Source organism: Poecilia mexicana, unplaced genomic scaffold (assembly GCF_051168715.1).
Source record: "Poecilia mexicana isolate PSO_F unplaced genomic scaffold, ASM5116871v1 scaffold_14, whole genome shotgun sequence".
In the NCBI taxonomy this organism is placed as follows: Eukaryota; Metazoa; Chordata; class Actinopteri; order Cyprinodontiformes; family Poeciliidae; genus Poecilia; species Poecilia mexicana.
The window spans coordinates 28,827,727-28,848,547 of record NW_028263383.1 but is presented as its reverse complement, the minus strand read 5'-3'; the positions used below and the strand labels follow the sequence as shown (position 1 = coordinate 28,848,547).

At 38.9% G+C, this 20,821-nt stretch overlaps 1 protein-coding gene and 1 long non-coding RNA gene across 2 annotated transcripts in view; one reads left to right on the top strand and one right to left on the bottom strand.

Moving 5' to 3' along the window:
- Positions 1-20,821, bottom strand: part of cadm1a (cell adhesion molecule 1a) — a 393,093-nt gene that overhangs the window by 102,819 nt on the left and 269,453 nt on the right. The window contains exon 3 of the mRNA XM_088012458.1: positions 782-928. Within this exon, the coding sequence (XP_087868584.1) occupies positions 782-928 (147 nt within the window). The remainder of the gene's footprint in view (positions 1-781; positions 929-20,821) is intronic.
- Positions 6,143-19,184, top strand: LOC106929085 (uncharacterized). The gene is made up of 2 exons (XR_015765314.1): positions 6,143-6,618; positions 18,950-19,184. It is a non-coding gene; the product is annotated as an uncharacterized LOC106929085 (long non-coding RNA).

Below are 20,821 nucleotides of genomic sequence, written 5' to 3'. Positions count from 1 at the left end.
GCATTCAGGCCAGCCCAGTATAACGTTGTTTCAGTGTTGGCTTTTATATCAGACCAGTGAAATTCTTTGCTTTCTCCGTTCCAAAGCTAGTGATTCTCTGTGATAACAATAAAGTGCTCCTACAGGCTTCAGGCTCTGATGGTTGACTGTAAAAGTCACATATCCACTTTTAGTACATATAAAAACATATTAATGGACAGAAAGGAAAGGCAGAAAAGACACCATTAAGTTCAGTTTTATTTTACGTGTTGGCCTAACAATGCCACTGTCAAGAACAAGCAGATAGCTGCTAAGCTAGCTAGATAATTAGCATGCTAGCGCCGAAATGCTAATACAGTAGGACAGCCGTTTGACTCTCAAAACATAGTCTACACAAAATAGCTTAGTCAGATAACGAATATTACAAATTAAATACTATATACGTGCTTGGAGAACGTTAATAACCCGTAATTAAACGAAAGTAACACAGTAGCTCTTTATTGCTTGTGCTCTTCTTCATCCGATAGCACTGTTTGGTTGCGCAGATAAAAAAATACACAAAGCCCTTTCATGGACAGCACTGCCACCTTGTGGTGTGACTCAGCATTATATCTCCATTCATTATATTTTCAATCCCTTTAAATTATGTTAAATTATCTTATAAAAGAAAACAATGTGAGCATATATTTGTGTGTGTCACACCTAATTTGTTAATTTTGTTACATGCGGGATTCATGTTAACGTGCATTTAAAGACAGAACAGAGGACAAAGGTAAACATGGCAGTGTATTGTAAAACTTACGTCTCATGTCTCTGAAGTAAATGGTCTGCCTGTTGGGGTTGAGCAGCTGGATGACGGAGTCATCGTTGTTCTTCACCCGACAGCTGATGATCGCCGTCTCTCCCTCCACCACAGCCACGTCGTCCGTCACCAGGTTCTGACTCACCACTGCGTGACAGAAAGGAGACGGGAAGGCTTAAGTTACGAGATTGCAGTGAACGCACCATAAAGAACATCATGCAAACCATACGGCCGACTCAAAATGAAGGTAAAAGTTAGCTCAATTTGACAAGAGAGGGACGCAGATCTTAACCCAGGAGTGTCTAAAGAACAGCCCGAGAGCCATTTGAAACCCCTGCTTGTAATAATGACTTTTTTTTTTTTTTGCTTTCTTTTGTTGAGAACAGGCCGAGTGTTGGTGAGAGAAATACAGCCAACTGATTCAGTTTTAACGCAGATCAAACACGCCTGACGCGCCTCCTCCACGATTTCCTCCTTCCCGGTGAACAGAAACGCTTCGGGTCCAGACGAATCAGCGGGAGCCTTCATCGCTCAGATCGCTGCACTTCCTCGTTGCTCAAACAATATCTGCGCCTGCAGGATGAAGCATGGAGCCGCTCCAGCTCCGTGTTGTTAGGATTTGAAAAAGTGCAGCAATAACCTCTCAGACTTCGCTTTGGGCTAACATCTATCGCTGCAGCTGACGGCTAGCCTGTGGTGGCGCTGGCTCGTTTTAAATGATGAGTGGAGAGCCGGGCCGGGCCGGGCAGCCAGCCAGCGGGGGGCGCCGGTGACGAGGGACCCCGCCGACAGAACCACGAATCAAGTGACGGAAAACAAACAGGACGTCAAATTATCGGGAAATGAGTTCATTGAGAAAAAAAAAGAAGAAAGAAACCTGAGGAGGATCTGAAAGGTAAACACACACTGTGTATGTGTCACAATTTCTCCGAGCAGCTTGTCAACATTTAAAAATTAAACACCCAGAAATGACCCGGCTTATGAATTATAAACCAGAGCAGCAGCTAACCAAAGCACATCCAATTACCGGGATCAGACCTGTCTCCGAAAACACGCCGCTGATTCATGAGAGCAAATATGTTCCAGAGGAAAGAAAAAAAATCATAATTTAACAAATGAGGTTTTCTATTAGCATCAGGAGGAGAACTGTGTCACGGCAACATGACAGGGTAAAGAACGGCTTTAATCATTTATGAATGCAGGAGCTACAGGCCAGCAACAACTGACTGCAGATCAGACACAGGTTTCAGATTTCAGAGGCTCATTTCCACCAAACGTCCGCTCCGCTCAACGCCACCGTTAAAACCAAATCAGCACCCAGCAGCTCCTGGACACCATAAAATGCCTCACATCACTCTGTTTGTGACAAACTCTGAATGTTTCTGTCTTCATCAGGTCTTTACATTGACTTCCATCCATTTTTCATTCATTTTTAATTAAAGGAACCGTTAGGACTGTGGCAAATAAATAAATAAAATCGATTCACGTAAGAACTGCAAAATATGTGATGGCAAATTAGGCGCACACAAATGAAAAAAATACAAATTAAATAAAATTGCAAGAATAAAGTGGAAATAATATGAGTATAGAGTCATAACATTATGAGAATAAAGTCTGAATATTACGCCTTTATCCACAAAATATTATGACTTTCTTCTCCTAATTTTATGACGTTATTCTCAAATTCTTAAGAATTTTCTCATATTATTACGACTTTATTCTCGTACAAGCTAATTATTGTGATTCTATGTTTTAATGCTAATTTCATGACTTTATTCTCGTAATTTTATTTTTCCTAACGCGGCCCTACTATTCCATTGTACGATTGTAATTCAGAATCTACTGAAAATACTTCAAAATCGATTTAAAAAAATGTCAGCTGTCTGTCGGCCTCCATTTTGTAACTAGATGGGATGTCCTTTTAATTACTTTAAAGGGACAGTCATATATTTTCAGGCACATGGTGCCATTTTATAGCACACTCAAGTAACTATGTTGTTTTTAGTTGCTATAAAATTGCTTTATATATCAAACATGACTTCAAATAAATTTTACTTCCTGATTAAACACCTTGAAATTTGGTCTCTGTGAGCAGCAGCTCCTATAATGAGTTCAGCAGTTCCACCAGCTGTTGGCTAGTTACTGCTGGCTAGTCTGAAGGAGCTGAGCCTCAAAGGCGGGGCTAGGTCCACCCAGGTGTTTTAACAGCTGAACTGTTGCCATGGAGATTAAATGATTTCTCAACATGAAAGAATCAAAGCAACACTCCAGGTTAGTTATTGTTGAGGGAATAACATTAAACATGATGGAGAGATAAAAAATCGATTTTACATGAAACTGCCCCCTTGGGGAATGTTTATGCGACATGGAAAGGAATTATAAACATTTTTCTCCATCCTTGGATACTTGTTTTCCAGTAGGATTGGATTTAAAACTTTGTATGCGCCGGCTGTTGTTGCCTCTGAAGTGCAGACAGCCATATTGATTCCCTCGCTAGGAGGTTTCTCACCATTCAGAAGGTCAGTGGTTTGAACTCCAGAGTCAGAATAACCATGCATGAGATCCCAAAGCTCCACTTCTCCACCATGCATTCATTACTGAGTGATTTCTACAGGAATGTGCTTGTGAATGTGACCTCTACTACTGACGTGTTGAAGTGTTGCTAAAGAGGGTAAAAACATCAACAGTTCACCATTTTACAGCCGCTGTTCGCAGGAAAACCTGAACAAGTAGCTTCCTGCAACACTAACTACACTTTGACCCGTGGTTTTTAAAGTACTAACGAAGATAGACACAAAGTTACAAATTTAGAGGACCTGCAGTCTAAAGGTGCGTTCACAATAGCCCTGTTTGGTCCGCGTTAGTCCAACTCCAGTCCGTTTGTCTAGAAAGTCCGGTTCGTTTGGCGAGATGAGAAACAAAGTGGAACTCTGGGCCGCCTCCAAACCTCGATCTGGGTTTGGCTGAAGTGAACTCTGGTTCGGTTTGAATGCATATTCAAACCGGACCAGAGACCGCTCCAAAAGCAGGAAGTGGACTACAACACAGGGGATTCTGGGTAAATACAACTAAAACAAACCTGCTAGCCTAGTGCTAGTGGGAGAAATGGCTCGTGGTCTTTAGCCAAAGACAAATCCTCCAATGGCTATAATCTGATGCCTCCATTTTAGTTTCCGTTTGGGAAGTAACACTCAGTGTTTTCTTCAGAGGTTTTTGTGTCGTTTCCTTCAGTGGTTCTTGGTGCAGCGCCTCCAGAGGCGAGGAGGGGAACAGGTTGCTCAGAGGGTTAGGTTGGTTTGACTCAGAGCAGAGAGAAAGAAAACCACAGCAGCTGGAGGAGGAACAAATGATGAAGTTTTGTTCCCCAATAAAACCAAGTCGACTGGACCATCAGGAGAGAAAACAGCCTAAAAGTCTTCGAGAGCAGAATCAAATTCTGTCGGCAAGTTGGAAAAGTCTTGGAAAAATAAGTTTAAATAATCTTCCACCATATTAAGTTTGAGTTTATGTTCTATCAAAACACCTGGTTTGGTTCAGGCATGAAGCGTATTACAGATCAGACCATTCACACATGTGCAAACGGCTGTTTAATGCAGAAATTACACCATTGTTTTGGCGCCCCCTGTGGCGAGTCAACCCTATGCGTCCCATAGCCATTTTTTGCACCACTGTTTGCTAATAAAACAGGAAACTCCTCCTCTCTCCGCCCGCTGGAAGCCGCTCTGACTCTTCCAGCTTCCTGAAAAGCTCACGATGGCGGCAGCGGCCGTTAATTAACCTCCGCCTCCCTCCGCCATGTCAGACGTGTTTATTTTGCACAACAGGAACAATTAAGCCGCTGACAAGGCGGCCTCATTTAAAGTCGTCCCCGGCAGACACCTTGCGGCCCCCCGCTGTAACCTTCAGTGGTGCCTTGAAATGCGTTTGGCTGTATGGAAGACATATTATCATAAGCAGATGCCCACGCTGCCGCCCACCGCCGCTCAGCTCCGAGAAACGAGGTCGGCTCCTGAATATCAAAGACGCAGAGGTTCATTTAGTTGGGGTTCTGTTTGGGCCGCTGAGGCCCGGCGAGGCCCGCTGATCTGAAGCTCATTTGTTAAGCTGTCTGTCCTCATCCGTCAGCATCACAACAGCCAATTTCTCCTTCCCTGCTCATCTTCCCGTCTCCTAATGGCCGGGGATGTTCAGAGCTTTCTTCACTTCTGAGGTATGCAGATAAGAAGTTCACGCTCCTCCCTGTCCTGGCCTGTCTTTATTTTAATCGTTCATTAAATCAATGGAAATTGATTTTTTTTTTTAACATCTGTGAGCGTTGTTAGCGCTCGTATCTCACGAGAAGCAGATTTGTCTGATCATAAACATCATATCTGACAACCTTCAGCCTCCACCTGTTTGTGAGAGATGTCGTGTTTATTAGGTGAGTTGCTGCCGCCGTGTGATCTCTTATTAGATTAAATTAAAACTAATCAAAAGCAATATTGGGCCGCAGAGACTGAATTGGCTTGCAATCTCGTCTACTTAACATCAGCGACCCGAGCGGTGTGTGCGGCGTTCCTCTCAGATCGTCTGACGTCAACGGAAATCGATGACTCTTGTTGCAAAACATTATTTGTACGTATCTGTTTAAGTTTTGTAAGTATGCATATGTATTCTTGTTTTATAATTGATTTGTCTGAAATAAAAGGAAACCAGCTGATCCTACAGACTACATTTCCATTACAAATGTTAAGAAAACACTATTTCACAGTTACGGTATTTCCATTTAATAAGAAACATAATTAAAATAATCTTGTAGCTGTTTTTGTTTGCGTGACAATTCATGAAAAAACACCATAGCACCATTCCCCTCCATCTACTTCCTGTCGTCTTCTTCCTGGTTTCCGCCAGTAGTAACATCCGACTGTTGATCATGTGACTCGTCTGATGTGAAAAAAGTGTTTCTATCGCAGTTTTGCAAAGTAGACCAACATGGATACAGCTGCAAATAAACACCTCATTCTAACACAAAAACGTTCTACTGAAATGAGATAATTGGTGCTTTTCCATTACGCAAAATTATTTTAGAAATGTGAAATTGTGCAATTTTACGGTCAATGGAAACGCAGCTATAGAAGGAGGATGAGTGGGTCCTCTTTGCTTTGCGTGTTTTATTTGGATTTTTTGAGACAGAAATGTGAAGTTACAGAAAAGTTCTTGCTAGTTTTCATAATTATGCCATTAAAGGTCTGAAAAGTGTGGCATGCATCCATGTTCAGGCTCTCTGAGTCATAGAACAGTGGTTCCCAATTAGGGCAGGGCAATAAATCGATTTTATTGATTAATTGGATTCTTGATTTTTTTTGGAAAATGTTATTTTTGGATATAGTTCAGAGTGATGTTAACACGCCCAAGGCGGCCATCTTGATTCTTGTTCTTGTAAAACTGTGTCTTTATTCTGCTGCTTCTCGATCACCTGATTATAACAACAGATTAATAAACGTAAACTTTCAGTTGCTGCAGCTCATTTGAACTCGTTCCAGCTATTTTTTCCAACATGAATGTATTTGATGTTTTCCATGTCGGCGTGTGAACAGATTATGATCCTGCAGAGATTATGAATTCCTCTCTGAAATTTCAGACGCTGTGTGTTTCTCAGCAAGTCGAATATGATCGTTTTCTCCGTTTTTGCCGCACACACACACACGTACGAGGCTAAGTGTGTGTTAGTGTTCTGTACACAGAAGTGTGATTGCATGTTTTCTGATTGCAGGCGTCGACTGAAAAACGACGATTTGTGTGAAGCCTCTGAGGCCGGAGCTTTTTGAAAGTTGGGAATCATTTTCTGTGATAACGTGGTGAGTTCTGGAAAAATCCGTCATCATCCTGATCGTTACAGAAAAAAAACAAAACGGTATCCTCACTGCACATTTATTTATCATATGGGTCTGCAATTAAAGTACAAGTTTTAGAAATCAATAGTCTAAATGACTCATGGGCCAAAAACTGAGGGCAAAAACAGAAAAAATGCGGACATTTTTAAGCCTATTCAAATACAAGTTTCACAAGTTACAAGTTACAATAATGTAACTGAATGTGTTGATAGTAAAGTTTCTGTTGGATGTGTAAATAGTTGTAGATCCTAAATGTTAGAAGGGTTTTGCAGGTTTGTTCTATTAAAAGAAACAGATCCACTTTGTGAATTTTTAAACATTTATTTTGTCAATTCTGAGCAATAAAAACAAGATTAAGGTTACTTTTATTAAAAAGTGTCATAGCAGTCCACACTTTGGCCACACTTTGGACACCCCAGCATTAGCTTCATGTCATGCGATGGATAATAGCAGTGAATCTTCTTTTTTTTTTTTTTTTACCAACAGGTTTAGGTTTGTTGAATCTTGTGTTCTGCAGGTAAACCTGCTTTGTGCCACACTTTTTCCTTTCCAGTAACTTTCCAATAACATGCAGCACTCTGTTAGCAACCAGCGTCGTTAGCGATGATCTATGTCATGTCAACACAGCTATAGCTTAATATTTTTATATTAAAAATCCATTTTAATTCCAAATGTGAATAGGAATAAAATAAAAATAAACTGTTTTGGATCCAGGTTGGAGGTTTATCTTTTTAAATTTAATTTCTGGGATAAAAGAAAAAAAAACTAAAAGATAAAAAAATATACATATGTAGGCTTTTTTAAATCTAAAAATGTAGTTTTAGCTACATTTTTACATCTGTAGTGTTACATCTGTAAGCTGCACCTTAAGAACCTGACAGAGAATCGGTTTTAGGTTTTGTTCCTTTGAGCGGGTCCTGGTACCGTTCTGGACTGGAACCAAATCCTGCTGGAAAATGGAACTAGCCTCTCCATAAAGCTCATTCAACAGAAGAAAGCATAGATTTTCAAGTCTTAGTTAATCAAAGTTAATACTGCCGCACTTTTTCCTTCCACTCAACTTTCTATGAATATGACATAACTTTGTTTTTGACACGTAGGTTTTTGTTTTTGTTTTCATTCTCTCTACGCCATATTAATCCAAAGAAAAAGACACATCTAGAAGAAATATTGAACTTTTTCACGAGATTCTCGCGTTTTAAGCTCCCACCATTTTGCATGCACTCTATTATTCAGGCCTATTTTGTTACTCTATAAATTTTCAATGTTGTTAAAATCCCTTTAAAGGAGTATTTTTCTATTATATTGAGGCGATGAAGCAGAATGTGAATACAGAATCTCATCTGAGGCCTTGACATCTCAGTTAACAGTCCGCTCCTCCGAGCTGCTGAGAAAAACAAATTAAATTGTTCTGATTTTCCTAAAAATGCTTCAAACCGATGCACATGTTGTTTTTTAAGGAGTCACGGGGAACATAAAGGTTACGATGGAGGCAGGCGAGTCTGTTGCTGAATAATTGTGCACACGGTGTAATAACATGTTACAAGCTCACGTCATGCGTTTTTATTCAGATCAGTGAATATTTGACAGTAAAACTGCGACTTTAAAATGAGCCTGAAGCGCCAAACTCAACCATCAGATGGACGTTACAGGAAAAAAAATCATAAATTTGTCCTTTTCTCACTTCCAATCTAATATCTGAGGTTTAGCATCAACCGATCCAAAAAATCAGCTGAATTTTTCTGGAAAGCATTGTTTATTTATTTTGGATATTTAAAATGTCCCCCTCTTCCAGTTCTAAATGTTCTCAAAGTTTATTGATCTTTGAGGATGTGTTCTTCAATTTTAATTATGTCATTACCAAGGTATCATTTGAAAATGGTCTCAAAACGACAATATTATCGTTTATCACGATTACTTCTGGGGCGATTTATCATGACAGCTGCCTATGCGCATTTATTTCATTTATGCATTGCAGTTGGAGACAGCAAAAAAATCTGTCTATGTGCCACAAATGGCCCCCGCGCCACACTTTGGACACCCCATCCTTAACTAGGAAAGGAGGCTTTTTTAAAAAATATTTCCACTCTGATTTTTTTCTGACATTGTGAGTGTAGAGAAGCTGCTCTGAAACGTTCAGCCATCTTTCATCGATTCAAAGAGGAAAGATTTATGTTAGCTGTTCCACTGAGCTGATTTTAATTACAGTAAATCTGTCATCAATTCCTTCTAAATTATAAGGTGCAAGCGATGATGATGATGATGCAGCAGGCTTCATCCTCCACCTTATAATTTAGAGCTGGAGCAATAAGAAAACCGATGGTGTTCATTTATTAGGTTATATTTTCAGACTTTTACTTATTCAGCTGCATTTCCAGACTCATTTTCCTTCTCTTTTGGTTTCTAAAGGCCTCTTCATATCGAGAGCACTTAAAACTCACTTAAAACGTGTGTTTATATTACAATCCGCGCAAAGGAAGCTCATCAAGGTCGGCGATACAGTCTTAGGAAAAGGTTCTTGTCACGGAGACTTAACAACAAATCCAAACGTATCAAATGACGCTGAATTGTTTCTGTTGTGGGTGAAAACCTTTAGTTGGAATTTAAAGCTGCAGGCATCTGAATGTCAGGAGGAATTTCAATCATTTCTATTGGGGTGCAGGACTCAGATGTATCTGCTGTAAAAAAAAAAAAAAAAGCTTCACACATTAACCCCATAATAGTGCAAAATAAAACCAAAAAACAGCTAAAAAAAAAGTATAAATAAGGACATTGAAGTCAAGTTTACACACTTTTCAAATCAATTCATTAGATTCCTAAAAGTATTCAACCCCTACTGACAACCAGAGTCATTAATGTAATGTTCAGGTTTTATGAAACAAATGACAAGAACAATTGTGAAATAAAATTTATAGATTAACTACTGCTCTGTATGATTATTATAGGTTTCCTCTTCATGAGGACAATTTTAAAAATCAGCTGCGTCTGAGGTAGATACGGTAGATGCGTAACCATGCGTAACCATGGCAACAGGTTATTGTTTTTGCAACTTCCAGCAGCTGATTAGCATCTCAAAAGCTCAAACAATAGTTGAACTTTGATCCCAAGCCCCAGAGGAGTTACCCAGAAGGCTTTGTGGATGTAAAGTAGAGAGAGAATCATCTTTGCCATCCTTCTTAACGAGCAATAATCTTATCCCCTACTCCAACATCTTCCTAACCTGACACAGACCTAAAGAGGAGCAGCAAAAGCAAATGAGGTGGATCAGCAGTGGTGATGTCATTCAGGACATTTCATTGTGAAATATCATCTCTGAGCTGTTAGCATGACATGGCAGTCATACAGCAACAGTCTTCAGTCAGAGGCCTCTTCAGGTTCATTGTAAGACAGACTGCTACTGGAGATCTGTCTTTCCCACAGGACAGAAATTCTTTGAAGCTATTTGGATAATATGAAGTACAGCATTTCATTTCTTCGTTATGAAGAAAGGATTTCTGTATCTGAACTAAATAATGCAATGGTTTTGTATCAAATGTACATAAAATATTCTGTACTTTAAGGAAATAAGGTTTATATTGCTTAGTGTTGAAGTAATTTTGATACTTATAATTTTTTCAGTTTAGCCTGAAGCATTAAGATTATCTGTAATAAAAAGGATTCTTTAGAATAAATTATTTTATTGCTGCTCAGTTTCCTTCTCTTCCCATAAAATGTCAATAAAGGAAACATTAATATCATTAGGAATAAATGAGTTCTCATTAATATTCTACAGCGGTCACTGTAAATAATAAACTTTTAATAATGTCTTTAGCATCAAAGCTTTCATGCTAAACTGTCATCTATTAGCAGTTCTGAGTATTTCTAATGATTTACTGGTTTTATTTTAATTGTTTATCATCAATTTAACCAGAACCAGAGTTTAAAAAAATCCTTTTAGGGAGAACTGGTTGGAAACAAAGAATAAATATGATAATTTTTAAACTTTAATTCCAAAATTAAAATTGAAACAAATGTTTGCCTACCAATAAAATCAGTTTTTGGTTGATTTGTTTTAAATGAATATTCAGGAGATTCTGTGATTAAAGTGGAATGCTAAAAGAGATTTTTAATCTACCGAGTTGACTAAACGTTACATTAATAAAACCGTTTTGTAGGTTCTGATTTCTTTGAGAAACTGAATTTTGGATTTTTCACTCAATTTTAGCCAGAGTAATCAAAACTGAATTATTTTTTTAATGCTTAAACTGCCTTAGTGAAAATATTTAGACTATTTTAATTAATTTACTCATCTAAGATATTATTTTACAAAAAATGTATTTGCAATAAAAAGTAACATGAGTAAATTAACTTCATCAGGGTGTTTTATTTTTGACCTGAACCCGATTCATTGCGTTTCCTAACAGACCAAACCTTTTTGGGGCCCAAAAAACCCCACACAAACATCGTCCACACAAAGAACAAAACATTCAGTTCGTTGTTTTGAGGCTTGATGTTTATTTTGCGACTAGTAATGAACAAGTGAATGGCACCATGGTGGTAGCCAATCTAGCTACTATGGTAGGAGTGTTAGGTTAGCTAACACGGTGGTGGCTAACCTAACACTGCTGTGGTTGATTAGCTCATATAAATAAACGCTCTACTGATGATGTGTCAGAGTTGATGTGTAGGTCATCTTTTTTATTCTTCTTCAATAAACCAAAACACACCAAACTCCACAGCACATCTACATATTATGGTCATCAAAGTCAAGATAGCATAACTGAGCTACATCCCTCGTCTTCCCTATGCTATGCTAGTCATCGACAGCAAGTTTTTTGTTTTTGTTTTTTTTTGCATCATGCTGAAATGTGTCAATAGAAATCATTTTTCATGTGTAATAGCTTTTAGTTTGTATTACTCACTGTTATTTTAAAATATGATCATGCTAGGTCAGTGCTCTTAGGGCCCCCTAGTGGTGTGGAGGCACTAAGCAGTCGGTTGAGTCGCTACCTTGGGCCGGCTCTGTTCCCCACCTAAAACAGCCTCTCCCTCCCTTCCTACATCCTTCTCCATCCTCTTTCTGCTCCCAGCAGGGCGGGGGGAGGCATCGCCCCGAAATCAAAAGAAATAAAGAGAAGTAAACAGAGGAGTGGCGGGGGAGCCGGCGGTCAGGGATGGATGGAAGGCGGCTCTGCGCCGGAGTCGCTAATGATCAGGAAAATGGAGGGTCATGTGGGAGCCGGGTGGGGGCACACAGAGCTGGTGTACAACAGACCGGAGATCGCTAGGAGTGGTGGGCGGACGCGCCGCGTGTGTTCTGGGAGTCGCGTGCGCCGACGCGTGTTTGTGTTGCACGGCAGCGGCGCAACGTGATTAATGCGTCAGAGAGGCAGCTGTGGTCCGGACTCACTCGTTTGGAAATATGTTTTAGGAGGAAGACGGAGAGGAGGGAGGGGGTGTAGCTTCATCTTGTGGCAGATGAACAAAAAAACAAACAAAACAACAACAAAAAAAGCCTCTACTGGAGTCAGAGGAAGAAAGGAAATCCCAGCCAATTCCTCTTCCTTCCATCAACACCTGCTCTGTTCACGCATGATACATGTTGGCTTATTAAAATATGATTCATGCTTAGGTTAGAGCGGTTAGAGCTTATAGAGTAAGACATTGTTAACTAGGATTTAGGGATGGAGGAGGGGAGAGAGGAGAGTCGATTTCATATCTGAACCGTTTCACATATGTTAGCATGTGTTAGCACTGCTGCCTTGCTCCAAGAAGGTCATGAGTTTGAACCCCAGTCTGGGCTCTTTCTTCATGTTTGGGTTCTCTCCAGTCGCTCTGGCTTCCTCCCACAGACCAAAAACATTTAAAAAAGCTACAGCTTGTATATGCATTATATTAAAAATATGTTCACATATTTTTTAAAAGTGTCACCATGTTGTGACAGTTTGCTATGAGACAGATAATCTGTGAAAAGATCGATCTCCTCCCCGAGCTGCTGCTGTCGTCTGAGGCAATGCACCGCTCTGACCAAAAACAATAAATATGTAAAAAAAAAAATATATATTCTTTATAAATATTACATACTGCAGCTTTGAGTTAGTATATAAGTCACATTTTAAATATTTCTTTAAGGTAACCTCTGGTTGAATAAACTACTCTGCATATCAGGTCCAGCTTCCCAAGCTGCATTTTGTTTTTAATACTTTAGATGCTGTACAAATAGATCCACAACCAATAATGGAAATAGAAGTGAAAGGACGTTTTTTTTTTTTTAAACCAATACTTTCACTAATCGTGGGATTATTAAAGTTTCAACCACAGGAACATTAGTTTTATATGAAAAGATATTTACTTTTAGTCCCCTCAGCAGTTATCTGGACAAGGACTTCTCAGCAAATTGAACAAGTTCGCTGAGCATTGCTGCCAGTAATGTTTCATATTGGACCGCCATGTTGGCGGAGTGCGCTCAAAAAGCTGCGATTTGTACAAACCCTGCCAGCCTCCATCCTCCCTGGCAGATTATGAAATCTGAAATGAGTCCAAACCTTATTAACACCATAATTAAACCTGGAGCTCCAAGTATTATTGAAGTGGCCCGCATATGATAACAGAGACACAGAAGCAATTTGAATTGCCCAATTTTTCTTAATCATTTGGAATTATCAATAATATGAATCTCTACTGACTGAATCCAAGCAGCTGATATTTTCTGGGTGCGTTCAGCTCCAAACACCTGCAGAACGGATAATTCAGAAATCCTTCCAGCATGACTGTCAATAACGGCTGATGAGAATCAGATCTAATAAAAAACAGAAAGTAGAGTCGGACAGCATGTTGAATATGAAATTACAAATACATCCCGTCAATATAAAAGCTGTAATCTGAAGTGTCTGACTCAAATTTCACATTTTAATGAGAATAAACTACAAGCTCCTGTATGTGAATACTTTCTGATTCCTGGTGAATCGTTAAAATGAACAAACTGAATCAACTGATTCATTCATTTCTCAGTTCAGATGAGAAATGATGAGGTGCCTGGTTGTAGTTCTTTAACATTATATTCCAGAAAAGGTTTTACCTTCATTTGTTTTCCTTTCCCCATGAAAAATGAAGCAGATTTATCTAAATGTATCAAATGAAAAACTATTCTGTAAATTCTTATAGAATAATCAGATATAAAATGTTAAAATAAGTGAAATGTAATTTCTTTTTTAAATGTGACTCTTAATGCCAGGGAATCTGTCAGCGCTAAAACGTTTCATCTGTATTATGTAAAGCATTTTAACTCAACAAAGCTGCAGAAAGGTGGTTATGAATTTTTTAAGTGCAGTGGATCCAGCTTCACGTTGCCAGTGTGGGTGGTTCTGTGGAGCGACTGTGTCTAAAATGTGCAGCCAGTCATGTGGATATTGTGTCGAGTCAGGCGGCAGCAGCGCGGCGGCGTTTCACCGTCAACCCTGACACTTGAAGCAGATTTACTCTTCAGGGGCCGCGACAGGCGACAAACAGCTGAGGACAGACGATTTTCCTTCTGAAGAAAGACTTTAGCTCTGCAAGTTTTCCTTCACCCTCAGCTGGAGCAGCGAGGAAATACAAGAAAAACTCTGGTAACCGAAATCTAACATGGCAAGAATGGACCAGCAAAAACACCTTTCCACTGAAACGTTGTTAAAAAATTACACTGAACATTTGGTTTGGACATTAGCACAAACCTCGTGTTGCTTTTGGTTTCTCTCTATGGTTAAACCAGCTCCAGTTCACTATGAAAATGTATATTTTTCTAAGAACAAACCATTTTAGCCTTAAAATAACAGTTTTATGTTAATTGTTAAAAATAGTTGTTAAAAAAAAGTTGAATCGCCGCCATCTGATCTTGCAAAAACAAGTACATATTTTCATAAGATATATACAATTTTAAGATGTAAACATCAAATACTCATGTAGTGTTTTGTTGTTTTTTTGTTGTTGTTTTTTAAATTAAAGACAGTTTTGTGCCATTTTGTTGTAGAAACAAAAGTGCTATTTGTGGAAAATAGCTCACTTGCGTAGGCCTGTGGTAATAAGCAATAAATCAGTTAATCACATGATAGATTAAGACAAACTCAATAATTTCCATGAGAATATTTTATCATTTTCCTTTTTTACCTCTTTCTACCAAAAACTGAATGATTAAAGTCATGCACAGCATTGACTTTAAACAAAGTTGATAAAAACAAAGAACAACTTTAACAAACAGACTGAAGTCCCATCATTTGGGTTACAGAACCGTTCAAACAAATCGGATCGTTCGTGATCGTTCTGTTTGGTTCACTGTTCAGCAGTAAAACAATAAATTAGCAAAAAGACTCTAGTTAGAATCAAATGAAAAATGTTTTTGTTGGAATGACTTTGCTTTTCATTTTGCCCAAAATGGAGGAACTGACAGACTTTTTCCACAGAAAAAAATACAAACTACATACAAATTAAACTGTTGTGACGCTGTTTGGACACTAGGAGGCGCCTGTCAAAGTGCGTTTACTAAATTTCACAGCCTGCAGGTAGAAGACCTCATGGAATAGGCTGGGGTTTAAAAAGTAATCCATATCTGGATATAATTGATAACAGAAACATTAGTTATTCAGACATATTTTCTACCAGTGGTGCAACAAACAGCAGAGCTTTGAAGGTTGAGGAAACAAGACGGATGTTAGTCTGTAGGACGGGTTGGGGGGATTTCTCTGATTTGCTCCATAATAATTAATCATTACAAAGGCACAAATATCAAATTAACCTCGTCGCAGGAAATTGCCACATAATTGTGCAGGCAGCCCTGAATCAAACATGTTGACAGCTTGAAGTTTTGGCTCCTTGTACTGAGGGGAATCTGAGCAGGCAGACAGATCGAAGCCTAAAACTGGTGCAGGATCCAGCAGATCCTGAGAACGCAGACTGGCCTTCAGATTCAGTTAAAAAAGGCACAAATCTGCAATATTTCTCTTTGCAGTAGCTGCATGCATTTTTTATCTGTTATTAATATCTAATACTATTGATAGAAACAGCCGGAGAGGCAGAGTTTGGTGCAGCAGAGAAGCCAAACCGCGGCGGCTTCGTTGGTTCTTCTGGCTATCAGCAGGTCTGGCTGCTGTTTCTCTGCTGCTGATCATCGTCAAGAAGGGAAGTTTGGCTCAGAAACATTTGTACAGGTGGAGGTTTTTACACCAACCGTTACTGAGGGATGGAGGGAACGTTCAGGGTGTGGATGATGGTAAGATACCATCTGCAGCTTCCTGCTTTTGGCCAAAAGCTGCCCGCCGCCAATGACTAGCATTTATCTAAGTGACCAACATAAAGTATTAAATCTTAAATGTACGTGTGATATATATATAAAAGAAAAAGGGACGCAGTACGACTACTACAGAACGAGGTCAGGAAAACGTTTGAATGAAAAAGAAGAAATAGCGAGGGAGAAGGAAGTAGCTCAGTTATGCTCGTTTGACTTTGACAACCTTTAACATACAGATGTCCTGCGTAATCCGTTGCATTTTGGTTCAGTTAACAAAAATGGCAAGGAAAACAATGGTCTTTTTGCCCTCCAGCATTGTGAGCATGCACAAAATTTCTGGATGTAAACATTAACATGTAATGTGTCTATATCATGCCAATTCACAACAAATGTTATCTGGAGGCATTTTACAAAAAAATCGTCCTAGATATCAAGCAGCACAGTAAGCTGTATTAATTATTAAAAGTAGTTTGAAATATTTCCATCTAAGGAAACCCAGCAGATTTCATTGCTAACCTGCAGGACTCACTCCTCCTGGACCAGCAGGGGGCGACAGTCGCTTGATTTTACAGCAATCCTTCATACCAAGAATGCATGTAGCGACAGTAGAGAGGAAAAACTCCCCATTAACAGGAAGACCCCCCTCAAGAAAACAGATGAACTGATGTAGGATTATATTTGTCTACAAGTTATCATGAACACTTTTATGATAACTTCAGGCTATTAAGGCTAGAATAACCAGTTATTATGTTTGGGGTGCAATTATTTTTTTACACAGGGTGAGGATTGTTTTAATATTTTTGTTCCTTAATTTCTGAAATCACCTTTTGAAAAGTGCTTTTTTTGTACTTATTAAAAAAATAAAATATAGTTAAATGATCTGAAACATAAAAAAGTGACAAAAACTAAAAACTTCAGAAATCTACTTTTTCAGAGCACTTGATGCGTAAGTCTTTTTATTAGTTTATTCCTAGTAAATTGAGAAGGTAAAAAGTTCTCGAACATGAGCTGTGCATTAAACCCCTCTGCTCCCTGTTAAATTTTATTCCAATCATAACTTTTTTATAGCATCCACTTGACTTACACTTTATTAATTATGCTGTCCTGCTTCCAGCACCCTTAACACTGTCAAACTCTTTGGCTTTGCGAAAATATTAACATTTTACTAGATTTTTAAGGAATGCTCAAAATTTAAAATAAAATCTGAAATAATTATGAAATCGAGGTTGGAGAAGTTTAACAGGATCCGCCTCTCTCATGCTGCTATTACCCGAATAAATCAGTGGACAGCAGTCGGAAGCAGGAGCCGTGTTCTAACCTGCCTTTCTATTGATAAATGTAGTTTATAATGCGACAGACTAGAGTGAATATTGACATTTCAATAGCAAAAACACATCTCTGCGGCTGCACTGCTTCTTGTTGCAGTGAGAGATGACCTTGCTGAATATATCTCTTGGAAAAACACTGATAGGGCTCCAGTAGCTTGGGAAATTGAACCCATGTTATAAAAGGGAAAGCATACAGGCTGACAAGCAAACACTGTATGCGCGTGACTGATTCAGTCACTTATCTGAGCTGCGCTCAGCGTGCAGCGCGTGTGAGGCTGCGCGTGCATGCGTGCCGGCGTGTGTTTAAAGAGCCCGTCTGTCCACACGTGGATAAGGCTCCTTGTGTTTAATCGCGGCGGCACTCGGCCCACCTCGACCCCCCCCTCCCCCCCCCCCCCTCCGGCCCCCCAGTCCTATTGATTGGCACCCAGAACCGACACGTGAGGCGCCCGTGCAGAAAGAAAGAACCCTTTTCTGCAGAAACCAAACAACGGGACCTTTGACTACACAAAATATTTTTTAGCCTTGAGGTCTTTTCAAAAAATGTTACCTTTCAGCTCGGCAGAAGACCATTTTCAAACACTATCTCTTCTTTTTCTTTTCTTTTTTTTTTTTTTTTGCTAATCAATGTGGCTGCAGCAAGCTTTTATTAGCTGTAGGGCACTATAGGGCAAAATCCAGTTTTCTATTGTTACGCTGCTCTGCTATCTGTTCCCTCAGTAGCTACTTAAAGGGCATATATAATATCACCTTTACGACTAATTAATTTCAGGATTACACCTGATGAAAATTATAGGTTAGGCTTCCATAAAAGGACTGAACGCGTAGCAACCAAGGGCGCTTCAGAAGCTGGCCGAAGAGCAGATCAGAGCAGAACAATCCGCCCAAGAAGTTATAGAGAAATCTGCAGCTTGAGCTGATGTTTAAAACATTTATATTCATCAGGATTGGGCTGGTGAGAAGAAAGAATGATGGGAAGTTAAATTCCAGTAGAAGTAACATCTGCTCCTGTTCTGACCAGCATCTTTACTCTAATTTGCACAGGCAACCGTTAGAGTTTTCCTCCTAACAACTGTCCCATAAATACCCTTTGTGTTATACTTTTAGTATATTATATTATTAGTGGGATAAAAAGTAGATACAAAGTTAGTTCTACTATTCCAACACCACAGCTAACAGAAGCTAATGCTAAGGCGCTAACTTCAATTCAGATTACATCTGGCTTTAAAGAGTACAGCCCTCAAGGCCCAGTTTAATTTTAACAAAATGTACATGTTCTATAATGCCCTTAGATATTGTATCTATGTCCCTGTTTTATTTTGTTCCAGAATGTTTTTTGTTCTAAATAAAGTTATTTGTAAAAATAATGAAGTTGTCAGAATGATGGATGGAAGTCACACACACCATCAGATTTCAGATAAAACCAAACAGCCATGAAGCCTTTTCATTCCAGCTTCCCAAGATGCACCTTGTTTCCAATATTGTAAATAAAAAATTGGTGATTTTCTGGAAATAATTTAGAGTTTCGTTCCACAGTGAAATCCACAACAACGAGGGACAGTCTGCATTAACAATTATTGTTCATCTCCATCGTGTTGCGTGGAAATACAAATATCAGTAAATATTGGTTATCAGCCATAACATAGGATATAGATATTGGCCAAAAATCTTCTATTGGTGCATCCAACATGTAGTCTTTTACAAAATGTTGTGTTTTTCATTGTAGGAGCACCACTGACATGGAGAAAAAAAGATCAACAAGGACTAAAGATTGTTCAAGATGGATGTGCTCCCTTTCCGTTCCCTCTATCACAAAACTTCTCTTACATTTCTAAGATATTTCCACCTTTTTTCATACTTTACCTAATCATTGTGAAACTTTTAATGAACGCTATTATGAACCAACACCATCACCTAAAAGTTTCAGCATCCCTCTAAGCCAAAATAAACCATCTGGAGCATCAATTGATTTCTCTAATTGACTCCTAATTAACTACACAAAACATGTTAAAGTGACTTCAGGGACTAAATATCTCAGGATTAACCATAAACATTAATGACTTCCTGACTCTACTAAAAATGGCTTTGCTAATTAATCTAAAGTCCAAAATTCATCAACGCGTTTAAAGCGGGTGGTTCAAACCTTGAAGGCAGTTTGCTGGCAGCGCCGTCGTTACTTTCTCTACTCCCTCTGAAGAACTGCAGCCGTTGGCGAAGAGTTCAAAAGGGTAAGCGAGTCAGATTTGGCTGCTGCCGCGCTCATTTGGCTCCGCCGACGGTTCAGTCAGCAGAACCAGAGATCTGAGATCAACCTGAACGCTGATGAGACGGCTTATTACAGCCTCCAAATTAGAAGTTTCTTTTAAAAACGCCACCGAAACATGAAAGGAGTTCACTGGTTGTGGGGACAGAAACTGGGCACGGATTTGGTTTCCATGTTGAGGACAGAAGGGCCGGAGACTGGCTGCGAGGCTTCTGATTGGCGGACGCACGGCGGAGGTCAGCTACAGGCCTGGTTTGTGAAAAAAAAATGTTTTTAGTGCTCTTATTTATTGTGGCTTAAATTAAAGCTGAAATGGCGTTCTTGGACAGTGTGTATTCTTCCATAAACAGTTTGGTTTCTTTCAAGAGGACTAAAATAATGTAGTTTTTATACCAGGCAATCTATTTAATTTTGCACATTTGCCGCTGCATTTTTATCCAGTATTCTACAAAGAAACAGCTCTGGGAAGGTTCTACTATGGCATTTCAATTATGTTGAATTGTCTAGACTTTGACTGGACCATCGCAAAAGTTTGATCTTCTCCTTAGAAATTTTGTTTCAGATTTCAGATAAATTTATTTAAATAAAATAGATACATTACACATTTACAAGTATTAGGGGCAGACTAAACTTTATTTTATTTAAATTTACGAGGAAAAGGGCATAATATTAGTAGAATAAAGTTGTAAAAAAGTTGTTCTAATGAGAACAAAGCTTCAATATTATTAACGTCTGACTTGGTCGAATCTGTAAAGTGTCAGACTGAAGATATCCCGATGTGGAGACTTTGTCAACATCATTTTGTCACAAATTTGTGATGCGTGTCAACATAAGCAGCTAATATCAGTGAAGCATATTATTTTTCAAAATCACATAAAATTAGAAAATCTGTGATGTTATAGAAACATTTCCAGTTCCCACAGCTCCTGAAAATATTGAGTCCAGCTGCTGTTTTGAACTTTAATGATTCAGCGTGCCGTCATATGAGGCTCCGCCCCCTGATGTATGAGGCCCCGCCCACACGCCTAGAGAGCCAAGATGTTTGAAACTGAAAAAATCCTGAATCTGAAAATTGATCTTTATTTTCAATTTCAAATCATTTTTTTGTTTAAAAATAATTTTTAAACTCAAACTCAAATTTTATGCCTTCAATTGAACTCCGTAGATGACAGACCCCTTGTTCTATCAGATGGAAACTGTTATCTGTATTCGGCTGAAGTTAAAAGAGTAACAGCTTTAATAACAAAGTTTTAAGGATTAACACTTTGCAATTATTTCTATTTATTATGTTTTGATTGGATTTTTCTTGTTTTTTGACACTTTTGGTCTCCCACA